A 24,556-nucleotide genomic window follows, 5' to 3' on the forward strand; every position below is an offset into this window, starting at 1 on the left:
TGTACTCTCATGGTGAAGTGCTTTGAATAACTAATATATACATTTGCAGAAGTAAGCAAATGGCATGAGTTGTAGCAGCAAGCTGCCACTAGTATTTTACAACATTGTTTGATGGCATTAACTGTTAAATTCTTAGAACTAATCTGAGTGGATAATAGGTTTCTTTAAATTAATGAATGAAGAATTACAGCTTGATTAAGAGAAGCACAACACTAAATCCTTTGAAAGCTGTGGCTAATGAGCAATGGGACCTGATTAGCACATAATAGAGGAGATTTTGGATCTGTGCTCTTTTGGGGGGTGGGGGATACAGATGGGCTCTGACGTGACTGAGAGAAAAGTGTTCTAGTTACTTTTTCTGCCTTCTGTGTCGAACCTGAATGTAATGGAGGTGGGGATCAACCTTCATGAACTTTTCAATAAAACTTGAGCCTATGAAAAAGCATCAGTTGAATGCAATACGAATTTGTAAAGCACATTACTTAGTTGCCATCTGTAGGGATCACAGTAATGCCAAAGCCATTTTTGTTGATCCAGTTTGTTCATCTAGTAATTGTCCTTATTCCAGTGTGGTGTAGTGGTTAAGAGCGGTAGTCTCGTAATCTGGGGAACCGGGTTCGCGTCTCCGCTGCTCCACATGCAGCTGCTGGGTGACCTTGGGCCAGTCACACTTCTTTGAAGTCTCTCAGCCCCACTCACCTCACAGAGTGTTTGTTGTGGGGGAGGAAGGGAAAGGAGAATGTTAGCCGCTTTGAGACTCCTGAAGGGGAGTGAAAGGCGGGATATCAAATCCAAACTCTTCATTCCTTGTTTGTTCCTTTGCCATACAAATTGTGTCCATCCCTACTGCACATTTTCAGTTGCTGCCAGTCATAAACCTGGTGATAGCCCTGGGCAGATTAGGATGGAACCCAAGTCTAAGTGCATAAATGAAAGAAAATTCTTGCATCTGTTTCGTTGCATTTTTATTTTAGTACTTTACTAAAAACACAGTGAGTTGCGTTATTTTGTTTTGAAATGAAAGTGCGTTTCTCTGTATTTCTAGCCCAGCAGACCTGGTTATCCCAGTCCAAGATCCAGCGAAGGGTTTTATCCCAGCCCACAGCATATGGTACAGCCCAATCATTACCAGGTGAGAACAACTAATTCTTAATCACTACTGTTTCACTGTTTTTAAAAAAATCTTCATATTAAATGTTTGCAGAAGGAAGGAAAGCATGGTTCATATAGTTGGGGGATGGTCCACACATGGCCCATAGGGAGCCCTGACACACTTTTGTAAGAGCTTTTTGCACAACTCAGTTTCCAATATTACTGTTACTCTCATTAAACAGTTACTGCTAACTGCATACCAGATATGGGGCAGAAGTGGTGAAGTCTCTGGTCAGGGGAACAAAAATTAGGCATATTATTTAAATTTTTTTTACTATTGACTTATTTTTCATACTTTTTCCTCCTCCTGCTAATTATGCTCAGGCATAGCTTCTGTAATTTTGCCAGGCGCAACCCATACACTTTCAAGCACATTTATCACAATTTTGAAGCTAGTTTTTTTTTTTTAAATGAAAGATGTTCCTGATAATGAATTCTGTTCCCACTACAAACTTATTTGGTTGAACTTTGCTATCGTGGAATTGCAGAATGTTAACAACCCTGAAATTGGGTTGCTGAAGGAATAATGGATTTATGTTGGGTTGTCAAAAACGCATTATCTGGCACAGTAAAAGAGCGAAGAAACTGACAGCAATAGGTGCATTTAGTTGTTATTAATATAAACCTATGTTCCTACCTTCTCCTGGTCTGTCTTGTCCAGAATTGGTACACTGGCAGACACTAGCTCTGCTCAGTTTCAGCCAAGTCTCTCACCCCCACCCCCATCCCCACCCCAGTCTTGTCAACTGGGACCTTCTACATGCAAAACATGTTTTCTGCCACTGAGCTATGGGCTCTCCCCCATTAAAGGAGTAATTACACCAGAAGACCTAAAGAAATAGCTCCAAAGGGCTGGGGCGTTGCTAGGTTGGGTTGGAATTGACCTGTGAATACAAAAGCTCTGGTGAGGGGGTAAGTCTAGACAAATATGCAAGATGGAAGAAACTTGGGTATATACCATTTCTAATGCCAAGAACCCAATTCTCTCCCTCCTGCATTTTTTTTAAAATGAATGTGCTTTTTAGATTTCCATATTGTTATTATTATTTATATGCCAGTTGGCATAGTGGAGAGATGAGAAGCATCAGAGGCAGAGCTTTTTTTCAGCCAGAACTTAGTGGAACTCAATGGTGGGCACCATTGCCATTCCAAGAGAATGAGGGACGTGTTCATGATGAGTTCCGGCACCTCTTTGTCTAGAAAAATAGCACTGAACAGAGGTACATCCGGATTAAGAATGCACTGGGAGGTAGGTAGGAAGGACTTTCCTGAAAATGGTATTGATGAGTAACTAGAAGGAGGCTGTGCAGCTGATTTGAAAAGTTTGTTCAAGTGCTAGGAAGAAATAACAACATTGAGCAATATGAGAATTTAGCAAATGATGCTGATAGCCAGTGCAAAGGCAATGGAAGCAGAACAAAGGCACCAGAAAGTGAAAGAGAGAGGTGGGGAAAATATATATATATTGGGGGGGGGGGCAACGTGCTTTAAGTCTGTCACTTTGTGCATGCCAGACTCTCAGTGGAAGGAACACAAACGAGGCTTCACTTGTTTGAAGTTGCAGTGGGTGAGGAGGAATTCAGATGCTGGAGCTCCTATGTCTGCAGTAGGCTGAAAGCGAAGACATTTGAGCTTGACTGGGAATCAGAAGTGAAAAGGGAGAGAGAGTGCAGAAGACTTTCTCGACGGGGATGGCCATAGAATTGTAAATACTCAAGAGGGAAAGTTGATTTCGGCAGGGGCATGCAACCTAAGTTGAGGGGGGAAAGGTAGCTGCAATGCCAGTGGGGAGGGTATTATGGTGGTTTAGAGGAGGGGCAAATGGAGCAAGGGTCCAGTATACCTGAAGGAGCGTCTCCACCTCCATTGTTCTGCCTGGACACTGAGGTCCAGTGCTGAGGGCCTTCTGGTGGTTCCCTCACTGCAAGAAGCCAAGTTACAGGGAACCAGGCAGAGGGCCTTCTCAGTAGTGGCACCCACCCTGTGGAACGCCCTCCCATCAGATGTCAAAGAGAAAAACAACTACCAAACTTTTAGAAGACATCTGAAGGCAGCCCTGTTTAGGGAAGCTTTTAATGTTTAATAGGTTATTGTATTTTAGTGTTCAGTTGGAAGCCGCCCAGAGTGGCTGGGGAAACCCAGCCAGATGGGCGGGGTATAAATAAATTATTATTATTATTATTATTGATGAGGATTTTACCAAGTGAGAAAAGGAAAGGGTGTAAAGTCATGTAAAGACAGACAAGGCAGGCAGGATTTGAAGATGGTTTGGATGTTGGCAGATCTTACCCAAAGTGCTCCAAAAAGTGAGAATCTGGAGATGAAGCAAGTAACAGCATCTCTCACTTTACACGAGTGAGGGAATTACGTAGTTTTGAATGGAAAGAGTATGAGCTCTGTCTTTGCCATTTTAAATGCTGACACATTTGCAAGACTACTGGGAAGAAATGTGGATGAGACTGAGGTAGAGGATTAGGCAGAAGCTTGAGAGGTCAGAGCTGAAAGAAAAAATGTGGGCACTATTGCTGCACTGTTGTCTTAAAGCTGTAGTATAATCCTTCCTCATTTATTTAGGGTTTATGGAAAGCTGTAAGTTGCAAATGTTGCACAGATGTGGAAGTGCAATTAAATGTTCCGATAAGACACTTCTCAGCGGTCTCCTTGAAGGCTTTTACATTTGCTAAGAGCAGCCAAAGTTTATGTATTTATTTTGCTTTGTTTTATCTTTGATCTTGTACCACCCCGGATCCTTTGACAATAATTATTGCAGTAACTCACAGATGGATGCAAAGCTTGCAGTATGTCTACAATGCCGTGCATTTTTAAACCGCTCTCTCATTTGAAACCAGCTTTGGATCACAATGGAGAAACAGTTGGAACATCTTCCAGCTTCTTGTGCTAATTATCTTCTGCCACCACAGACGTAAAAGCTTGTAGAAAATGCCAGGGGTCTGTATTTAGCAGTATATATAGGGAAATGCAAACATAATCATTATAGTGTCAGCAAGCACTGTGCGCTTGTATATCATGCACAAGTGTTCTGATATGGGCATATTCATTAAGGGCATTATAAGTTTCATTTTTCAGAAATAATCTCTAAAAATTAGGTACATATAAGGCAGCATCTAAGGGCATGTCATATTGTGACTGAAAGCATCAATTTCAACTCCTTTTCTCTCACTTGGATTTTTTTTGTCCCCCCCCCCCCTTTTGATTTATGAGGACAAACTCGTAAAACATGTAAAAGTTTAACTGGAGACTTCGTAGTGAGTTCAGGCATTTCTCATTGCTTTCTTTGGTAGGTCTCAGGGTACACCAGTTCCCATGGGATTCCAGCTATGGCGGGTAGCATTTATCCAGGCCAGGCTTCCCTCTTGGATCAAACAGATTCCTGGAATCATCGGCCTCAAGAAATATCCATGTGGCAGCCCAACATGGAGGTAACTTCTTCCCAGATAATTAGCAACTTGTGGGCAGTTGAGAGCATTCTCTTGCTTTCTAGCTAATATGTGTATTCCCTCTCCCCCTTCCCCCCTCCTCCTCCTTCAGTAAGGCTTCAATAACCTCATTTGTCCTCCTTCTAGTGTTTCACCCCCACCCAGTTTGACATAATCTATATGACGAAAGCAGCTCCCAGGATGCTTTTCTGAGAGAGCTAGTTAATCATCCCAGGCAATCCATATAGGGCAGTGCAGAGTTGTTCCATTGCTGCACCAGAGCAGTCAGAGCTAGAGGGGAGTGATACTAGGTAGATTATACAGCTGCCATCTGCTGGGAGAAAAGGGAACCTAGTGTTGGTTTCACACCATTCTCCTCCTTCAGTGAATGACAAAACATTTCACAGTTGGTCTTCATTCCTTCCGCAGGCAAGATTTCGGCTTGCCCTTTCCCTTACCCAAGTCCCTGACCTTGCAGCAGTTCTAATATACTCATCATTTAATGCACTATACTGGAGGAGGCTGAAACTTTGTGCTAAAAAACAACAACATTCTTGTTCCTCTGGTGTGCTGTTTAAACCTCCCCGTCCAACCTCTTAGTACAACAGTTTCCTACAAGTGGATCTACTCATGACAAAGCATCACTGGCATGCCATTTTGAGTGGGTAGGTGGTAATGCTCTCTGGAACATTAAGCCCCTGTTTCAGTTGCTGAAGGCAATTGCTGCTACAGTTAGCTGAGTGCTTCTAGTGGTATAAGAGGGTTTTTAGATCTAAATATACATGGCTCCAATTCTCTTTCTGATAACTTTTTTCAAGTGCCTTTTCAGCCAAATAAATGGTCTGTAATGGATAGAAAAATACTTTTCAGTTGCGCAAATTTCCTGGCAGTTTCTCATTTATCCTTGCAACGACCAGTGAATTAGGTTCGGCTGCAAGCTATCTGCATAACTGAATTGGGGTTTCAGCCTAGAATTCTCTTGTCCAAATGTAATCGAGCACCACGTTTGTTTAATGAGTTTATTGCAAACTGATTTTTATCTTGCCTGAAAAGCTGCTGCCTTCAAGAACAGGATTATATTAACAGAATAAAAATACTACCACAATTAATATTCTTGGTTTTTCTCTCTCTTCGTCTGGTAGGATTCCGGCAGTTTAGATCTACGAGGAATGGGGCAAGTTCTACCTGCACATCTAATGGAGGAGAGATTGATACGACAGCAACAGGAAATGGAGGAAGACCAGCGATGGTTGGAAAAAGAAGAGAGATTCCTGGTAATGCATTTCACTGCGCTGCTGATCTCTCACTAATTAATGCAGTGTCCTCTAAGACACACTTGGTGCTGGGCTCAGGTCAGTGCAGACACTGGTCACATGCACCAATAAAAAAAAATCACAAGTCTCATGGTTCTGATAATAATTGCAAAGTTGGGATCCACAGATCACACTTGTGGGTGAGATCCAAGTAACACATGAAATTTGCAAATGTTCCAGTGTCCCTCCTTACAGATACATAGGTGATGTTGTAGATCTGGGGGTTGCTGCTGTTCACTCCCACTTTAGATCCTAGTTAGGAACCTGACCTGATTCCAGTTCTTATCACACACACAAGAGGGAAGTGGGGAATAACCCTCTTTTCTCAAACTGACCTAATTTTATCTGCACAAGTCACAGGAGAGATACAAGAGGAGCAGAGCTGCCTTCATCAACACTTCCACCTCAGGTGGAAGAAACCAAGTACACAGGTCTTCCCCCCTCCCTCCCTCTCACTCAGATGGGTTATACTCTCTGATAGGGAAGATGGAGAGGCTAAAAGGGCTAAGAAAAGGCTCTCCTAGTGCAGACATTTCCTACATGATAGTTTCCCCTGGCAACCAGCAAAGAAACCATACAGCTATCTGACTCAGGTGAGGATAGTCCCAAGACTCTGTCTGAACCAGCTAAACCTCAGTCTTCCCCTTCCCCCTGACCAACTTCACTGACATCATCTGCAAGGAATGGGCCAGGCCTTCCAAACCTGAGTCGCACTTTCCCATCTGTGACACATTCTACCCTTTCCCACATGATGAATTGCAAGACTCAGCCACACCCAAGTTGGATGCTAAGGGGGTAGTACTCATGTCAAAGGCTCTTCTCCTAACTTCAGCCTTGCGTGAGCTACTGGTTGATCAGCAGTGGAGAAGTGAAGCTACTACACACAGGTTTGAGTCATCTTCTTTGGCTCTGAGGGCATTTGATAAATCCTCAATGATCTTTCAAGCCGCTTTTACTTGACCAACTGTAGCTCGGACAGAGAAGCACTCCAAGGTTTTCTCAGTCTTCCTGATGGGTGCCTCACTAGCCATCCTTTGCCAGCCAGGCCTGTGTCTTAAGATCTTCTGGAGAGGATCTGTTCCAAGGACCCTCTTTAAGTTAGTCATGTACTGTGCTTTCACAAAGGAGAGGGCCTTTTCTGTGGTGGCACTTGAAATTTGGAATGCCCTCTGAGGCACACCCAATGCTGAGTCTGCAAGAAAGAAAAAAATCTCAGGACTAAGTGACCCCCCCCCCCCCAAATCAAAACAAAATTCCAAAACTGAATGAGAAGAGTTTTGACAGTACAGTGGTACCTCTGGTTAAGAACCTAATTTGTTCTGGAGGTCCATTCTTAACCTGAAACTGTTCTTAACCTGAAGCACCACTTTAGCTAATGGGGCCTCCCGCTGCCACCACACGATTTCTGTTCTCATCCTGAAGCAAAGTTTTTAACCCAAGGTATTATTTCTGAGTTAACAGAGTCTGTAACCTGAAGCGTCTGTAACCTGAAGCATCTGTAACCCGAGGTACCACTGCATATTCAAGTGATTTCATGAAAACATGTAGGCTTCCAATTAGTCCAGTTTTAATTCAGCCCTGCATTCCATAGCTACAGCTGTCTGCGTGGACACAGTGCCAGGCTACTCCAAGCCACGCCTAAAGGAGCTACTCACTTCCTCTTCAGAAGCTCTTAGAGTTAACAAGGCAATCAGCAACAGATCACAGCTGAAGTGCCTCTTGTACTTCTCAACTGCTTGGTGCCCTGCTTAGAACCAGAAGGCCTTGGAAAAGTCCTGCACTTGAGCCTGGACTGAGCCTCCCATAAGTGGTTGCGGCAGGGAATTTGTGGCTGTCGGGTTGGGAGGGAGGGGGTGTGGTCCAGGTTGAACTATCCTCAGCCTTCACCCCTTACTGATGTGTCACAGAGAGGAGAGGGTTGGCTAACTGGATTCTGCAGAGCTGGAACAGGGAGCATTAATGCCCAGTGTGCAGCCTGGTTGACGGGCAGTGAAAACGCAGGCCCTAGAGGCAAGGAGACACACCCTGCAAGCCCAGGTATGAAGGGAAAGTGGTCCAAATGTCTTCGATGAACTTTAAGCAGGCTTCCACAGAACGTTTTAATCAGATTTCTTAGGGGTGGAGATTCTGCGTATCTCCAAGAGGCCATCTTATTTTCTCTGTTAATCATTGGACCTGTTTTCCTACGCTTTTAGCAGTTTGCATCCTTGGATCTGTTGTGGCTTTCTGTCAATAGCACATTGATAGCTGTGCGCATGAGCAGGCACGCACTGTTCAGCAAAGCTTGGAATTCTGCAACCCCTCACTGGCCTCTCTGGATTTGGGGTGGAATAACTGACATAGTGCTCTTATCTCTGGCTTTTTATTTTTGTTTTCAGGGGTTGGTGAATTCACAAATATTCCCACATATGTGCAGCTCAGCACATGTCTAGACGAACTAGGAAAACATGAATAGCAGCAGGGAAATTGGTGGAACTGTGTGCTAAAGTTGGGTTTTTATTTTAGGATTAAAAAAAGAGAGAGAGAGAACACAGCCGTCATTTTTCCTTTGTTGAGAATGACTTGTGCATTTTTTCCCACTGAATTAATGAAAAAAAAGACATGGAATGCAGCAGAGCTCTCTAGCTCCTCTTTGTGAAGAGGGGCGGGGTGGTGGGTAATTATATCCTTGCCGTTCCCAAAAGAATTCAGCTAAGCAAGGGCTTCTGCGCACATTTCGCTTTTGTGGCATTTACCCTAAAGTGTTTTGCTGTCGTTGGTGCTGCATTAATAGTAAGCTGCCTTCACTTCCTGCTAGGTAGAGTGTCTAAAAGAAAGCTTGCACATACCTAGAGGATGTTGAATTGAGAAACAACTGCACACAGGATGCTGTGGGCACACACTACCAATCTACCCTTTTCAGTCACAACTGCAACACCTGTCCTGTTGCATCTTTTTTTTTTTAAAAAAAGGGTGTGACTTTTAACAGCACCATTTTCTAATACACAAGGGGGACAATCCATTGTAAAAATAATTGTAGGTGCAACCTCCCCCGATAGGGATGCTTGAGGATTTTGCTTAGTTCACATTTTTAGGCAACCCACCTTGATTCATGCTTCTGGGATAAATGCAGTTTACACAGTTTTCTGAATTTTTCAATATTGTCATCTGCTCAAAAATGCAGTAAAATGTATTTCAGGACAAAACAGATACAAAACCGCGCACCTTGAGGTGAAATGCATACAAAATGCATATTCTGTGAAATACACATTAAAATGTGAACTATTTTGGGGGTTTTGTTTTTTGAATATTGCATAATGATGTGGATACGGAATGGACCTATGAACGGAGTGCCATGAACCAGAAACAAATTGATCTGTCCATCCATGTTCTATGACAGTTAGGCATTCAGGAAATAAGGAGAAGTGGCAAGAGTTCAGACCCTGATGCTGTTTCAGGCTGGAGAGAGCAGAGGGCTAACTCCCATCTGTTCCAGGAAGCATGGCCAATGATTAGGGGTGATGGGAGTTGCTGTCCAATGACATCTGGAGGGCCATAGGTTACTCAACCATGCTCTCAAGAGGTTGGAACATCCCCTTGGAATAGTGAGATGGCGCTATCATTAGGAGAAATCAAAGGCAGAGGGGTCTGTTCCTCCCTCTTCCTCTCTACATTCTCCTAGTTGGGCAAACTAGGTTAACTATCCCTGTAATAGTTATTCAGCACTATCTACCTCACTCATGTATTGTTCAGTTGTGTGGGAGCTCCATCATTTACCAGTGGACAAGTGCGAGATAGATTAAACACTCTCCAAGGAACTTATGCAATACTTGTGATATAATACACTTAATATGGGACGCGGGTGGCGCTGTGGGTTAAACCACAGAGCCTAGGACTTGCCGATCAGAAGGTCGGCGGTTCGAATCCCCGTGACGGGGTGAGCTCCCGTTGCTCGGTCCCTGCTCCTGCCAACCTAGCAGTTCGAAAGCACATCAAAGTACAAGTAGATAAATAGGTACCGCTCCGGCAGGAAGGTAAACGGCGTTTCCGTGTGCTGCTCTGGTTTGCCAGAAGCGTCTTAGTCATACTGGCCACATGACCCGGAAGCTGTACACCGGCTCCCTTGGGCAATAAAGCGAGATGGGTGCCGCAACCCCAGAGTCGGCCATGACTGGACCTAATGGTCAGGGGTCCACTTTACCCCTAATACACTTAATGCTTGTCCCACACTTGAAGAAACCAGTCTTTTACTGTGGTACACCTCTGCCTATTGGAACTCTGCCTATTGACATCAGGAAGGTGCCTTCATTGTATTCTTTTCGGCATGCACTTAAAATATTTTTATTTAGGCAATCCTATCTAGACTTGTAGAAGTTGCATGTATTTTATTTCATTTTTTGTATTGTTGCTTTTATTCATTTTGAATATTCTTAAATATCTGCTTTTACCTGCTTATCAGTGATGTTAATTCTCATATATATATATATATATATATATATATATATATATATATATATATAACACAGAGGTTCTCTTACAGTCAAACATTGTATAAATTTTGTTAAACAAATAAATGAAGTTGGTTGTTGAGAAGAAATTTAAACCCTGACCCTACATACGGATGACACACTAAGCCAAGGGTCAGCAAACCTTTTCAGCAGGGGGCTGGTCCACCGTACTTCAGACCTTGTGGGGGGCCGGACTATATTTTGAAGAGAAAAAAAATGAACTAATTCCTATGCCCAACAAATAACCCAGAGATGCATTTTAAATAAAAGCACACATTCTACTCATGTAAGAACACGCTGATTCCCGGACTGTCCGCGGGCCGGATTTAGAAGGCGATTGGGCTGGATCCGGCCTCCGGGCCTGAGTTTGCCTACCCATGCTCTAAGCCAAACCATGGATTAGCAGCCATGCTGCCCTAACCTAAAAGTCCCAGGGAGGAGCAAAATGACTGCGACCCCCTCTTCAGGAGCCAGCATGTTTGTGCTAAGCTATGATTTGGCTTAGTGTGGGGTGTGAACATATTCTCTCTTTTAGCCCATCTCTGCTCTGCCCCTTTTTTTGGGGGGGATTAAAAACTTCATCTGATCCATTTTGCAAAAGATCATTTCCAAGCTTTTGTTTTTTATATTATGCAGTGTAGTATCAGATTAGGAGGATGATCTTTAGGGATTGTATTATTTTTAAAAGTCAACAGATTCCTTTACCAATCTGACTTTTCAAAGGGATAATAAAAAGTGGCTTCTATTTTCTTCCTGCTAGAAGCAGCGTATTGGGTCAAGGCTGCCTTGTGAACTTTCTGCATCTCTGTGCTTTAAAAGAGCGCTGGTAATTGGCCCCATTTGGGAAGTTTGGAGATGGAGCCAAGTACATTTAAGCCTTCCTCAAGCAGGAAACAGGAATTAATGTGAAGCGTTTCTCATCCTGTGGTTGAAATTTTCGCTGTTAGGAAGAAAAGCGCAATAAACGACGGCTGTGGCGCTGCTGCTGCTGCTGCTGCTGCTATTCCTGGGAGAATTAAAATGCAGGTTTTCCAATGTTGTGTTGGGGAAATGGTACTATTAATATTTCTCTCAAAGCCTTTTTTTATGTACAAGCGAGAAAGCGAGTAGTTAGAAAGAGCGAAAGAAAAGAAAAATCTTTAGAAGGGCTGCTGGGAGGTTCAGTTGCTGCGTTTTGGAAGTGTGTGTTGGGGTGTGTGTGTGAAGTTGAGGCATGAGGAGAAGGAATGCAATAGCATCCGTATTAGTCAAAGTACACTCTCTCCCACCCCTTCCTTTCCTCCCAGCAGAGGATTTTGATGTTTTGCCTTTCTTTTAGTAAGAATTCTATTTCTTAGGCGATTTGGCTTGCATGGCTCTTCAAAACCCACAGTACAAAACCACATCTCTTTTCATTTCCTTAGAAACCTGATGTGAGGCTCTCCAGGGGAAGCATCGATCGAGAAGATGGGAGTCTCCAGGGTCCGGTAAGCACAGATGCCATTTCTTCGACTACCAGGAGAAATGTTTGTTTAATTTCCTCGATGGAAAACGTTGTTAACATTCCGCTCGTGCTCGCGGGAGATGAGTTTTGATTTTCTCGGTGTTTCCACGATTGTTATGTTTACGTGAGAGGTTTCAAAAGGCTCCCGCTTCTCTGGGAACGGCGCTGACGGGGGAAGTCTTGTGCACGCAGCACTTTGGGGAGCTGCTTCTTTTCATGTCGCCGCCGAAGCAGATGCGCTCTTCCCTTTGCAAACAGAGCTCTAATTATTTTTAAAGCTGCTTTGCAGTACACAGCCAGGTCAGGGTGTGTGTGTGCCTGTGTTAGCTTTGCATTGACGTATCTGCCAACAGAAAACAAAACTGTAAAGGAATGCCTGCAGATGTTTGAGTAACTAGAGAGCATTCTCCTAAGTAATGTGGAACTTAAGTAGTGTCTTGAGGGTGATGTTTGTAAGCAAGCTATCATCAAAACAAGGGCTGGATGAAAAGATGTGTTGGATGTGCTTGTGAAACACATCTGCAACAGGGGTATAGCTGCCTCAGACAATAAACATGTAATCTGATTGCTAGTCAGAAACCTGTACTTGGTGGTGACCTACCCCCTTCCAATTAATTACTGTGTTTGGGGCATTTAAATGTGCATTTCTCAGTACCTGGAGGTGCAGCCGCAATATCGAAAGAAAGTCTTAAGAACTCATTCATCCACCTTGGCTTTATAGAAATAAGGGCTGCACTGCTTTCACAACAGAGATCAGAGTATTTAAATTGGATTATTAGCTTCAGGGCCTGTGGATCAACACTGGGAGTTTTGGGTGCGAACACAGACTTGTTTTAGTGCTGTTTTAGCCCCTCTGCAGTATAAACTTGCTGACAGCTTCAGGCTTGCTTGTTCATAGGGATTTCTGCTGCTAATGTACTGTGAGCATGCTACCTAGAAAGCAAATATCAGGCCTACCTTCAGATTTTTGAGGATCTGATCAGTGGGACTTGGTTGATCTCTGACTGCTGCTCCTTCATCTGGAGGGGAAGATCAAGGCATACTTTGAGGTATGGGGCTGTAAACAGACACAGCTATGTCCTGGGATGGCTGCTTCTGTAGGACAATCTCCAGGTCCTCTGGAGAAACAAGTTGTGTAGACAGCTGGAACATATTGCACTGTTCTATGTTCATACAGCAGAGCTGAAGGATCTCCCATTGTTGGTAACCTCTGTAACCATCCCTTGCAGTCTAGCAAACCTAATTTAAACAGAAGGCCCTTTCCACTTCTCAGAAGTGCTTTCTCATGTACGGTTCTGCAAGGTAATTTGGTTCTGCAATGAGATGGGCCTTCATTGCGGTGGCATCTACTCTCTCGTTCTGTTGGTGCATACTGAACCCTTTGACATGGAGATATTTATCCCAGCCTGTAAATGTAGGGAATTGTTTCCACACTGTTCTTGTTTTATGGTTGTAACTATTTTCACTGGTTGTATAATCGCATGTTTTCTGGTTGGGACCCACTCTGAGACCTCATGGCAAAAGGGTGGGTAAGAAACACAGAGTCGTCTTCATTGACATTTTGCTCAGAGCAGATCCCTTGAAATTAAGGAACATGACTAAGTTAGGTTGGTTGATTTCAATAGGTTTCCTATGAGTAAGACCTAATGAATGCCACCCCCCCTTTTTTTTTAACTGTGCGCATGCAGAGAGAGAGAGACAGAGACAGACAGACAGACACACACACAAACATATAGAACAACATCACACCAATTCAAATCCAGTACAGATACCAGCTGAGATGTTTCTTACTCCTTTCCTGTTAGTTTTTCAGTTACACATTTTCTCTTGCTAGCATGCAAGCTTAGCCACCCACAAAGACACATATTTGCTCTGAGAGTGACACTAGAGCAGCTAGCTAGAACATGTTGAATGAATCAGTGCAGTGAATTATTCTGGATTTATCCTTGGGGGCAGCTGAGTTCATGCAGACGCTCTGTGGCTTGGCCTCATTTTGCAAGGTGACCTCGAAATGCTATGTTAGTAGATAACCAGCTTTTAAAAATTTGAGCTACCCAACGCTCTTGCCTGGGTTCTGATGAGGAAAATGCATCTTTTCACTCACATGTTACATTTTCTGCAGCAGAAATGCCCTGTTCAGATTCCCATTTAGCCTTGCTTGTGTTGGCACTATTATCTTGCAAAGGAAATTTTTCTCTGTGAATGCTCACTTTTTGATAAAAGCACACCAGGCTTTTCTAAACCAATGTTTTTCTAAGAATGCAGCAGCCAAACAGCATGCACAAATGCCACTTTTGTTGTGCAGTGAGAGAATAGACTTTTATCTCGCTTGGCAAAGGGTTGTAGAAATACAGTGGTACCTCGCAAGACGGAAAACTCGCAAGAAGAAAGAGTTTTCCGTTTTTCGAGGTGCTTTGCCAGACGAATTTCCCTATGGGCTTGCTTTGCAAGAAGAAAGCCCATAGGGAAATCTCCGGGGACCTCTTTTAAAATGCTGGCGGTCGGGAGCAAAGACTTTCGCCCACCGCCGGCCTTCAGAAGAGGTCCTGGACCTCTTCTGAAGGCCGGCGGGGGGCAAAAGTCTTTGCTCCCCCCCGCCTGCCTTCCCGGGACAGCGGAGACTTCTCCGCTGTCCCGGGGCGATCTTAAAATGCTGGCGGGCGGCAGCGAAGCCCTCCTGTCCCCGGAGCTTGCGGGGCGGGAGGTGGGGAGAAGGGCTTTTCTTCCCACCGCCAGCCTTCAGAACAGCCTTCTGAAGGCTGGCGGTGGGAAGAAAAGCCCTTGTCCCCCCCCCCCAGCCTTCAGAAGAGGTCGGGGGACAGACTGTCCCCGGACCTGGTCTGAAGGCGGTTTCCATAGGAACGCATTGATTGATTTTCAATGCATTCCTATGGGAAACCGTGCTTCGCAAGACAAAAAACTCGCAAGAAGAAAAAACTCGCGGAATGAATTAATTTCGTCTTGCGAGGTACCACTGTATGATTAGATTTGAATCCTGTTATAAACCCCTTTCCAAATTAATAACCAAGGTCTTTTGTTCGTTTTCCTTTTATTGTGAAACACAAGAGTAATTATTCTGAAAGATCTGTTGAACAATATGGAGAGACCTCTGAGGCACAAGATTTTCATACTGCAGCTCAGTAGCCTGGATTTTTGTATTTGGATTGAAGAGGTAGAATGTTATAAACATGTCACTTTGTCTGAGTGATGGTAGCTGTGACCTTGCATGGATATATCACACGGATGCCGAGCAAAATAGCAGGAGATGGGAGGATTTGTTTTATGTTGTTTTCTCCTGAAATTTGAGAGCAGTGGGAGAGGAGAAATGTTGGAAATTCTTGTGGCTGGATAGCCTGATGCATAAGGATGGTGGGGGAGGGGAGTTAGCTGCAGAGGGTTTCTTTGTACATAAACACTGTGAGCAGACAAATAAAACTTATTTTCCTTTTTCAGGCTTCTAACCAGCACATTTATCAGCCTGTGGGTAAACCAGGTAAGTCATAAATAGGCAGCTTTACAGCCACAATGTGAACTCTCAGTCTCTCCTCTCTAGGTCTCCTCCATTATTAGAAAATCCATTAGATTCTGGGGTAAACAACATTTGTCAAAGCTAGTGGCAGTCTTCAGTGGTTACTCATGAGTAATACCATGTGTCTGGGTCTCCTATACCAACAGGATCTGTAAAGGTCCATTTAAACAAACTGTGTCTATTACCTAATCTAGGAGGCTTCTGTGCTTGACTTCAGAGCCAACGTATAAAGTATAAATTGCTCTTTAGTTCTGATTTTGGGGATTGTGTGTTTTGCTCTCTCATAGAAGGGGTTGGTTGGGGTGCTAGTGAAAATGGACTTGGTGAGTTTCTGCTGCATTCCAATTAAATGAGCCTAATGATTGTAGTTTTCATATCAATGCATGTATAATATTTTCTTACCAGATCATTCTGCTCCACCAAAGAAACCACCTCGCCCAGGAGCTCCCAGCCATTTGGGTAGCCTTGCCAGCCTGAACAGCCCCGTGGACAGCTACAATGAAGGGGTTAAGGTATATTCTTAGTACAACGTTGGGTCGCATTGGTCATTACTCTTCAGAGTCCTGGGTTAAGTTGAACAATTACTATTACTAATGGAGAAACAGGTCAAAACCTACCATAACCTTTCTTGACCAGTCAAGGTAGATGTGTGTTATGGCAGGTCTTTCTCCTGGTGCTCCCCACCCTGAGTTCATGGTAACCGAAGAAAATAAATATCCAGTCTTTGCCATATTCAGCCATTTTAGATTTCTGCTCCTCCAGGTTGTCAGATTCTATTTCCCAACTGAATATACTCAAGCTGGTTGTGGACTCCTTCTGCAAGTGGAGAGTCAAAACTGCAGCTTGCAAAATGAGATCTTGTGCCCAAGGCCTGTCTTCAACTTCCTTCCATCACAAATCATGGGGAATAAGAGATTGTGTACGGACTGGGCTGGAACATTGGTGTTGCTTCTCAGTGCTGCAAGTTGCAGCATATAATCATACCATGCCTGTTGATTTTGTGTGCATGGTGCAGTTTATGCAAGAGCAGCACTGGGTATCTCTGTACTTGAACCTTGCTATGCATTTTAATTTGGTGGGGGGTATTAATAGTGGTTTGAAATGGAATCAGATGATTGTCCACTAGCTTAAGACATCTCTCCTGGCAACAGTAGCTGCTCAGAAATGTTTGGAAGCAGGTAGAAGAAAGCTCACTTCATGGCCAAAATCTGGGCAGATTTTGTAAGCATAGAGCTGCCAGGGTGCTTTGGGGGGGGGCATTTTTACATGGCATCCTTGTAGTGATGGATCATATACTCCCACTATTAACATGAGTTCTAAATAATGGCTAACCCACCATGCATCACACAGTGGGTTGCTGTTTTTTGCCTTATTCTCCACCATTCTTTCCAGAGATGTACCCTTTAGTGAAATGTGAATAAGGCAGTCAACTGTTCCATCAACAGTGGTTTGGTAGATTATATATAGTGTCCAAAGTGTGCCCTGCATAGGATTGTCACGCACTAGAGAGAGTCTTAAGCCAACAACATTCTAGATCATCAGTCTAGATCAGCTGTTCTCAACCTGTGGGTCCCCAGATGTTGTTGGACTACAACTCCCATCATCCCTGAGCTCTGGCCTTGCTAGCTAGGGGTGATGGGAGTTGTAGTTCAACAACATCTGGGGACCCACAGGTTGAGAAAGGCTGGTCTGGATGATCTAGATTTGATGCTACTAAGCAGAGGTTGAAATCCTGTGCTCCATGTGCTGCAGTCGGTCTTCGTGCCCTTGTTAGAGAAGCAGATGAGGCCCATACTTGCAGTGTACTGCTCCAGGTACCCCAAGGAGCCCCGGCTGCTTGTCCCATTCATGTGACATAATTGTGCTGAATGGCACTTTTCTGCAGTGAACTAAGTTGCCAGCTACAAGTGAGGTCATGAGCCTTCCTCATCTGAAGTGTGCAGCTTCCCAGGGGCAGCCTCCCTTTCCCTGCAGTCTTGGGTAGCCTCCTTTTGCTCCAGTAGAGAACTTGCCACACCGTATGACAACAGGCCCCTCTTAGCTATATGGTATTTCTGGCATCCACCTCTAATGTTCCTTTTCTCGTTGAATGCAAGTTCATGCTGTCCTGAATTCTACGTTTTCCATAATGTGCTGGGGCCAGAAATGAACACCGCCATTTCTGCTGACTTTTTATCTTAGCTGCGCACAGAAAAGCTTAGTCAAGAGTATTTATTTCTGAGTCTTGGAAATGCCAGGGCGATAAGTCTTGAAAACCTGTGTTGTTCAAAGCATCACCGGAGCTCTAACCTTGAGCAGGATTCCTGGGTAAATACAGCATCTTAGATTCTGGCCAAGATCCCGGGAGCCACTCTGGCAGGATGCCAGAGGGCTTTAAGCATGCTCAGTGGACTTTGGGCCTTCATTTCATCTAAGGGCAGCTCCCTGTGCTGTACGGTGAAAGTCTTCTGTGCTTCGCTTCAAAGGTGGTTTGCCATGTCGTATATGCAGAGCTGCAGTTTGAGGAACACAAGCCCAGAGTCCCCTTGTAGACTGCAAGAGTAGCCGTGTGGCTCTGAATCTCAGCCTCTGTAGCAACAGCTGAAAGTCTCTTTGTTCCTCTGGGTGGAATTCACTTTTAAACACTCAGGGCTCACCCAGTAGCTTTGGGAACTTGCCTGCTTTTGTTTCAAATTGCCGGGAAGCTGAGGCACAAATTTAATGTGTGTTTGCTGATAGGCGGAAGAAACTGAGCTTTTCCCCAGGCAGGAATGATTTTCAGAGGCAAGTGGTCAAACGAAGTAACATTTCTCCTCCTTCATGGGCACAGCAGTACAGTTTTTGTGACATGCTGGCTTTATTTCACCGCTGCAATAATTGTGGATTGCTGTTTCCCTCAGTAGAGTTAAGGTCTTAAGTCTGTCTCATCAACAAAGGCTGACAATATATATGGCTTTTTAAAAACCCTGTTTGAAATCCAATTCTTCTTGCCCCTGAATCTGGTTTTTAAACCTGGCTTCTACATCCAGCTCAAATAAAAAGGTCTTAAATGTACTACAGACAAATGCTTATGCTTTGGCCTTTTGACTCTCCAACACAGAAGACTGTGCTGCATTTAGGGTGCAGCCACAGAAAACATGTCCTTGTTCAGCAGCAGAGGTCACCCATATGGTGCTGTCCAGATGTTGTTGGATTAGTGGTCAGGGATAATGGACGTTGTAGTCCAAAAGCTCTTCTGGGAGATCACCATGTTGGCTGGACCTGTTACAGAAACTCAGGTTTCTATAAAACTCACATTCCTTTGGCTTGCTTGACTGTCCAAATTGGGTTGTGTTAGATGTGCATAATTAAAACATGAAAATAAGTCGTGCTTTATATTACCCCCCCAATAGTAAATCTATTCCTATATTCTGCTCTAAAGACAGTCGATTCATATGCTAGCAACAAACGAAGAATAAAATAGGTGGGCTGGGGGAGTGAAAGCATAGTTAAACACATAGAAGCCTCAGAAACCTAGGTAAAACATAACCTTTTAAAAAACTCTTTTTAAAAATGGATTAGACAGAGTCTTAGAGATTAGTCTGCTATGGGCAATAATAATAATAATAATAAGAAGAAGAAGAAGAAGAAGAAGAAGAAGAAGAAGAAGAAGAAGAAGAAGAAGAAGACACTCTGCGAGGCTTCCAACAAAGATTAAAAATACATTAAAATGTCACACATTAAAAACTTCCCTGAACAGGGCTGCCTTCAGATGTCTTATAAATGTCAGGTAGTTGTTTATCTCTTTGACATCTGATGGGAGGGCGTTCCACAGGGCGGGTGCCACTACCAAGAAGGCCCTCTGCCTGGTTCTCTGTAGCTTTGATTCTCACAGTGAGGGAACTGCCAGAAGGCCCTCGGCGCTGGACCTCAGCCTCCGGGCAGAATGATGGGGGTGGAGACGATTCCCATATTCAGAGGCCCTTTTTGCTTGCCAGCTGCTGAATCAAACTTCCATGGGATGCTTGTTGCCATCATGTGCTGTTTGTGTGTTTGAGCACCTGAGAACAGCCTGGCTGGTGGATGGGGCCCCAGGCCCATCTGGTTCACCCTCCTCTTCTCACACTGGCCAACCAGATGCCTGAGCGTAGCTCACAAGCAGGAGCTGGGCACCAGTAGCACTCTCGGCTCAACTTCCCATGGGATCCAAGCAGCCATTAGAGTGACCTCTGGCCAGCTCCAGGGATATGTGCTGTTGTAATTCAAGGACAGTTAGAACGGTTTACTTTCTCAGGAAAGTAAAGTTTCTGAAGAGGCGAGCCTTTCCCAAGAGCTCTGTTCCCATTTAGCGATGAAAATGGAGATTCTCATTAAGTGAAATCTATTTTAGGGCTTTCGGGGCGGGGGCAGAACTGGTGGGAAGGCCCAGTATATTCCCATCTGTGGAATTCACAATCAAGCCATCAATGGCAAGAGGTCTGGCAAAAATGGACACAGTGCCCTTTTCTCCCTCTTAACATTTTGAGATTTGCTTGGCTTTTAGAGGCCAGTATAAGAGGATTCAACAGGCTGCTTTAAAAATTGTTGTTTTTTTTACAAACAGTGCCAGAGTCTTTTGAGCTGCCAAGCCTCCAAAAAAAGAAAGAAAAGAGTTTCTCTTAAAAGGATTATTTGCTAATCTCAGTGTCTCAGTCTAAAATTCCTGTATAAACACAGAGACCCTCCTTAAAACGAAATCTGGAAAAGGGCAGGTCACCAGGACTCCACTTTCACATTTTGGAGGAGGCAGAATATTGCATCGTCATCCCATTTCCCTCTTTCATCCTGGAGTGGATTTTCCTGGCCCGCCCTCAGGAAGCTGCAGGACCTTTCGTATAACGTGGCTGTGCTGGAACCTGCCAAGCCAAACAGAAGCTTTTCCTGAGATTTTTAGGTCACACAAAAGGAACCAGTATTGGACAGAATGCAGAAATTCCCCTTACTGCAAACACCCGTTCTGAACTTCTTAATCTGGAGGAAAATGGCGCTTGGAGGCATTTCTGATTTTATTTTTGAAAGAACAGTTTTTTTGCCAAGGGGAAACCAGCCAAACATTGCACAGATAACCCCTGGCTGTTTAGTTTGTGGTGGATTACTGTTGGTATTGGCTTCAGAAATGGCAGAGAAGCATAACAAATGAGCATCCAGATACAGTCTTCTGCCAGGATTCTGGAATTTCAGCAGAGGAATCAAGTGGGTTGTTTGTAATTGGTCCCCAAACTATCCTCCAGCATAGAACTTGGCCCAGGGTTTGACCAAAGATTTTTGCAAACGGAGCAATTAGATGACTAAATGATTCCTTCTACTGAGCACTTTCCCCTGATCTCATAAAAAGAGAGCGAAATTTTCCTCTGCTTGATCTCTTGTGCAGAGAACCAGGTGTCTGAGGCCCGCCTGCTGCTTCCACGCTGAGGGGCTCCTCGTAATCGTTTTATTCCTTTGCTTCTCGCTGGGCTGTTTTGCCCCTGTTGCTGTTTGCATGCTCTCTTGCTAGGGGTGCATGGCAGATAAAACTCTCCTTCCAGGGCTGGGCATGGACACTCCGTTTCGGGGGGGGGCTGGGGCAATGGCTAACACAACTGAGCAGAAATGGGTGCGGACGAACTTTGGGGCTGGGGCGTTTTAACAGGTCTTTCTTGCTATTCCTCATATTCCTCATATTTTGGAATCCTTGCCCCCCCCCCCCGCTACATTTTATTAACCTTGTGTTTTTTTCTCTTTTCCCTTTCTCTTCTGGTAAATTTCTTTAACCACCCCTCAAACTCTGCTCGACACTAGCCATGGAGGGTAAGCACTTGGAGTGTGCGTGTGGTTGTGCGAATGACAAGACTACGCAAGCCCCGTGTGTCAGCGCCTTTTGCTTTTCACAATTGCCTCGGCATGTGCTCTGGTGGCCGCTCAAATTTGTTCAGGCCCCAATCCATCGGGAACACCTTCACCCCTTAGAAATGAATGATATGTTTCTCAGCCAGCCGGGGAGGGAGAAATGAAGGGCTGCCATGTCTGCAGAATCATTTGTTTATTTATTTGCTTTATTTAAATAAGTGATATGCCACTTAACCACACTAGTCACCAAGCAGTTTACAAAGATGCAACTTAGAAAGTAAAAATCAGTTAAAACAAGGGGATCAAAGTTCAGTTAAAATATATGGGATATAAACGTCTTCAGTAGCCGCCGTAAGTTCAGAAGGGAGGGACCTATCTGACCCTAACTGGAAGGGAATTCCATAAAATTGGACCCACATCACTAAACACACAGTTCCTGGCGGATATGAGCCTTGCATGCAAGCCATGAGGGACCACTCACAGGGACTCCCTTGAAGACTTCAGTGATACAGGGGATTAGGTCCTTGAGGTATCCTGAACCCAAATTGTTAAGGACCTTGAACCTCCCTTGGTAGCACACAGGCAGTCAATGCAAACATTTGAGCTCTGGAGTTACATGCTGGCAGTAGTCTGCCCCCAACAGCAGTCATAACAGCAGTGTTTTTCACCAGCTGAAGCCTCCGGACTGGATCCACAAATAGCCCCACATAGAGTGCACTGCAAGAACAGAGTCTTGAGGATACCAATACAGAATACTATCCCTGTCCACAAACGTCTGTGGTTGCCGTACCAGCAATAGCTGGCGAAAGGCACTCCTAGGCACTGAGGCTACCTGAGTTTCCAGTGACAAAGATGGCTCCAGGATCACCCCCAACCTCTGTTTCTTTCAGAGGGAATGCAATCCGGAACAGGCAATTGGCCGATTTCCCCCAGACATGACAACTACCAACTCACAGTGCTTCCATCTTCCCAGGGTTCAAGCTCAGTTTTTTGGCCCTCATCCAGTCCAACCATGCAGTCAGTGCCACAGCAGAAGTACACCTGTAGCATAGCAGCACACCAGCGCTGATACGTTGCAAACATCTGGCAGGCTGCTCTTTTGCAGGCATTTCCTTACCCCACCCCCAATTCTTTGAGAATGGGAGGAGCCTTCAGCTGTGAGATGTCCCCCCCCAAGAAAAAACGGTCTGCCCAGTGAGAGGGGGAAGGTGGCTGCCTTCATGTCAGCTGTAGGAAAGGAGCAGGCAAGCAAGCGCCTTTCTCTTCCAGTGACATGCAAGTAATTCCCTTACCTGCCCCTTGCTCCTTCCCCCTCTGCCTCGAGCTGCTACACCTTTGCGGCGTATTCCACATCCTCCCATTTCAGAACCAGGCACAGAAAGGGGGAAGCAACAGGGTGGCTGATTTTGCTGCCGTGCTACAGACTCGGGCATGAAGCAGTGTTTGCCGTTTCAACTGTGCCCGCAGCACGATGTGTCCTCTCGGATGACTGTTTGCCTTAGCCTTAAAAGGAGGCATGTGTAGCCTTTTCCCACTGTACCGTCTGAAACTTCTTAGGCTTTTCACTTCTGACTGCTCTTCATATTTATTTATGGAAACCATCCCTTACTTAATAAGAAGTATCAATGGGGTGGTCACAGTTGGCAAGGGGGTATTCTGACCAAACCCTGACTTAAGACCCGTGAACAACACAGGAAGCTGCCTCACCCACTTAAACTGCCATGCGCTTCATCGGCCTCACCCACCACTGGCTTACCTCCCTGACTGTGGCTCTCAAAGCTGCTCAAGAGAGGGCAATGCTAGGGAATGAACTTGGCGGTCTGCAGTCATCAGACTCTTTACTCTGGAATATTTCAATTGAATTGAGGTGATCTGAAGATAATCTAAATATTGAAGGTTATGCAGAGATTCTGTTGGAGCAGAGGCACCAACTGCAACGTGAAAGTATTCCTACTCGGTTCTCCTCTCTGATTTTATATTGTGGTTCAGCTTAGTTCATATTCCCAGTCTTGGCCACTGAGTCTTAGAAACTCTTCAGGGTTTCCATCAGCTTGGCCGCTGTTTGAATGTGTATGCCCTGTGTTTGTAGTTACAGAAAGGAGTCCTCCTGAAGCTGAAACTTAGAAAAGTAGATGAGCGCCATCTGGTGGGTAAGCATGTGGAAGTAAAGCTATCTCCTTTTCCCCTCCAGATTCAGCCGCAAGAGATTAGCCCTCCCCCAACAGCCAACTTGGATCGTTCCAATGACAAGGTCTATGAGAATGTCACAGGCCTCGTGAAAGCGGTCATAGAGATGTCCAGCAGAATTCAGCCAGCCCCACCGGAGGAGTATGTTCCTATGGTGAAGGTAAGAGAGTCCCCCATCCACCCCCCATAGAGTGGCCTTATAGTCTTTCAAGTTGTGTGGCAGAAGAAAAGCAAAAACCAGAATTGGGATATGCGGGGTTGTATGTGCGCGCATTCTCAAGCTCTCCTGCATGGAGAGAAACTTAAGTAGGGTTCAGCAACCTTTTTCAGCCATGGGCTGGTCCACCGTCCCTCGGACCATGTGGTGGGCCGGACTATATTTTGAAAATAAAAAAATGAACAAATTCCTATGCCCCACAAATAAGCCAGAGATGCATTTTAAATAAAAGCACACATTCTACTCATCTAAAAACACCAGGCAGGCCCCACAAACAACCCAGAGATGCATTTTAAATAAAAGGACACATTCTACCCATGTAAAAACACGCCAATTCCCAGACCGTCCGCGGGCTGGATTAAGAAGGTGATTAGGCCACATCCAGCCCCCAGGCCTTAGGTTGCCTACCCCTGAACTTAAGCATCTGAACCAGCCCTACGTCTAGTAATGAAAGATTGTATGTGGTTCACTCTCCTTGATGTATGTAGTTTATTACTATAAATGGGGCTGTGTGTAAAAGACACATGGGTGGAATTTGACCAGGGCATTAAACTCAGGATACTGAATATCTCCGAATTTGTTATATTTCTAGTCCTTTGTGCTCGGAAGCTTGAGAGACAATACCTACTGAAATGTCAGGTCCACAGTGGGAATGACTGAGCAGGAATTCCACAGGATGGGATTGGGATAATTGGTATATAATTAATCATGCTTTCTTGTCTTTGGCTAGGAGGTTGGCTTGGCACTTCGAACTTTACTGGCTACAGTAGACGAGACCATCCCAGTGCTCCCGACAAGCACCCACAGAGAGGTAGATGATTCAAGCTTTAATTTATGGATGGCAGGCCTGCACTTCAATGCACTCTGCAGTCATTGGTCTGGGTTGAGCAGCACAGAGCCTCTGGAAGCCCCTCATATGCTAGCCTTC

General features: G+C 44.7%; 1 protein-coding gene and 1 long non-coding RNA gene across 13 annotated transcripts in view; one reads left to right on the forward strand and one right to left on the reverse strand.

Annotated features, from left to right (window-relative positions):
• PTK2 (protein tyrosine kinase 2) overlaps nt 1-24,556 on the forward strand; it is a 191,791-nt gene that overhangs the window by 165,155 nt on the left and 2,080 nt on the right. For 10 of the 12 annotated variants that reach the window (XM_053395199.1, XM_053395200.1, XM_053395193.1 and 7 more), the window contains 8 exons: nt 1,046-1,132; nt 4,455-4,592; nt 5,732-5,863; nt 11,793-11,855; nt 15,326-15,365; nt 15,807-15,913; nt 23,416-23,571; nt 24,359-24,439. In XM_053395199.1, the coding sequence (XP_053251174.1) occupies nt 1,046-1,132; nt 4,455-4,592; nt 5,732-5,863; nt 11,793-11,855; nt 15,326-15,365; nt 15,807-15,913; nt 23,416-23,571; nt 24,359-24,439 (804 nt within the window). The remainder of the gene's footprint in view (nt 1-1,045; nt 1,133-4,454; nt 4,593-5,731; nt 5,864-11,792; nt 11,856-15,325; nt 15,366-15,806; nt 15,914-23,415; nt 23,572-24,358; nt 24,440-24,556) is intronic. The other 2 variants (XM_053395201.1, XM_053395202.1) reach the window with 1 other exon arrangement.
• On the reverse strand, nt 8,849-10,734 carry LOC128417036 (uncharacterized). Its single transcript, XR_008331371.1, has 2 exons — nt 10,449-10,734; nt 8,849-9,106 (listed from the first exon to the last, which is right to left on the reverse strand). It is a non-coding gene; the product is annotated as an uncharacterized LOC128417036 (long non-coding RNA).

Source organism: Podarcis raffonei, chromosome 7 (genome assembly GCF_027172205.1).
Source record: "Podarcis raffonei isolate rPodRaf1 chromosome 7, rPodRaf1.pri, whole genome shotgun sequence".
NCBI lineage: Eukaryota > Metazoa > Chordata > Lepidosauria > Squamata > Lacertidae > Podarcis > Podarcis raffonei.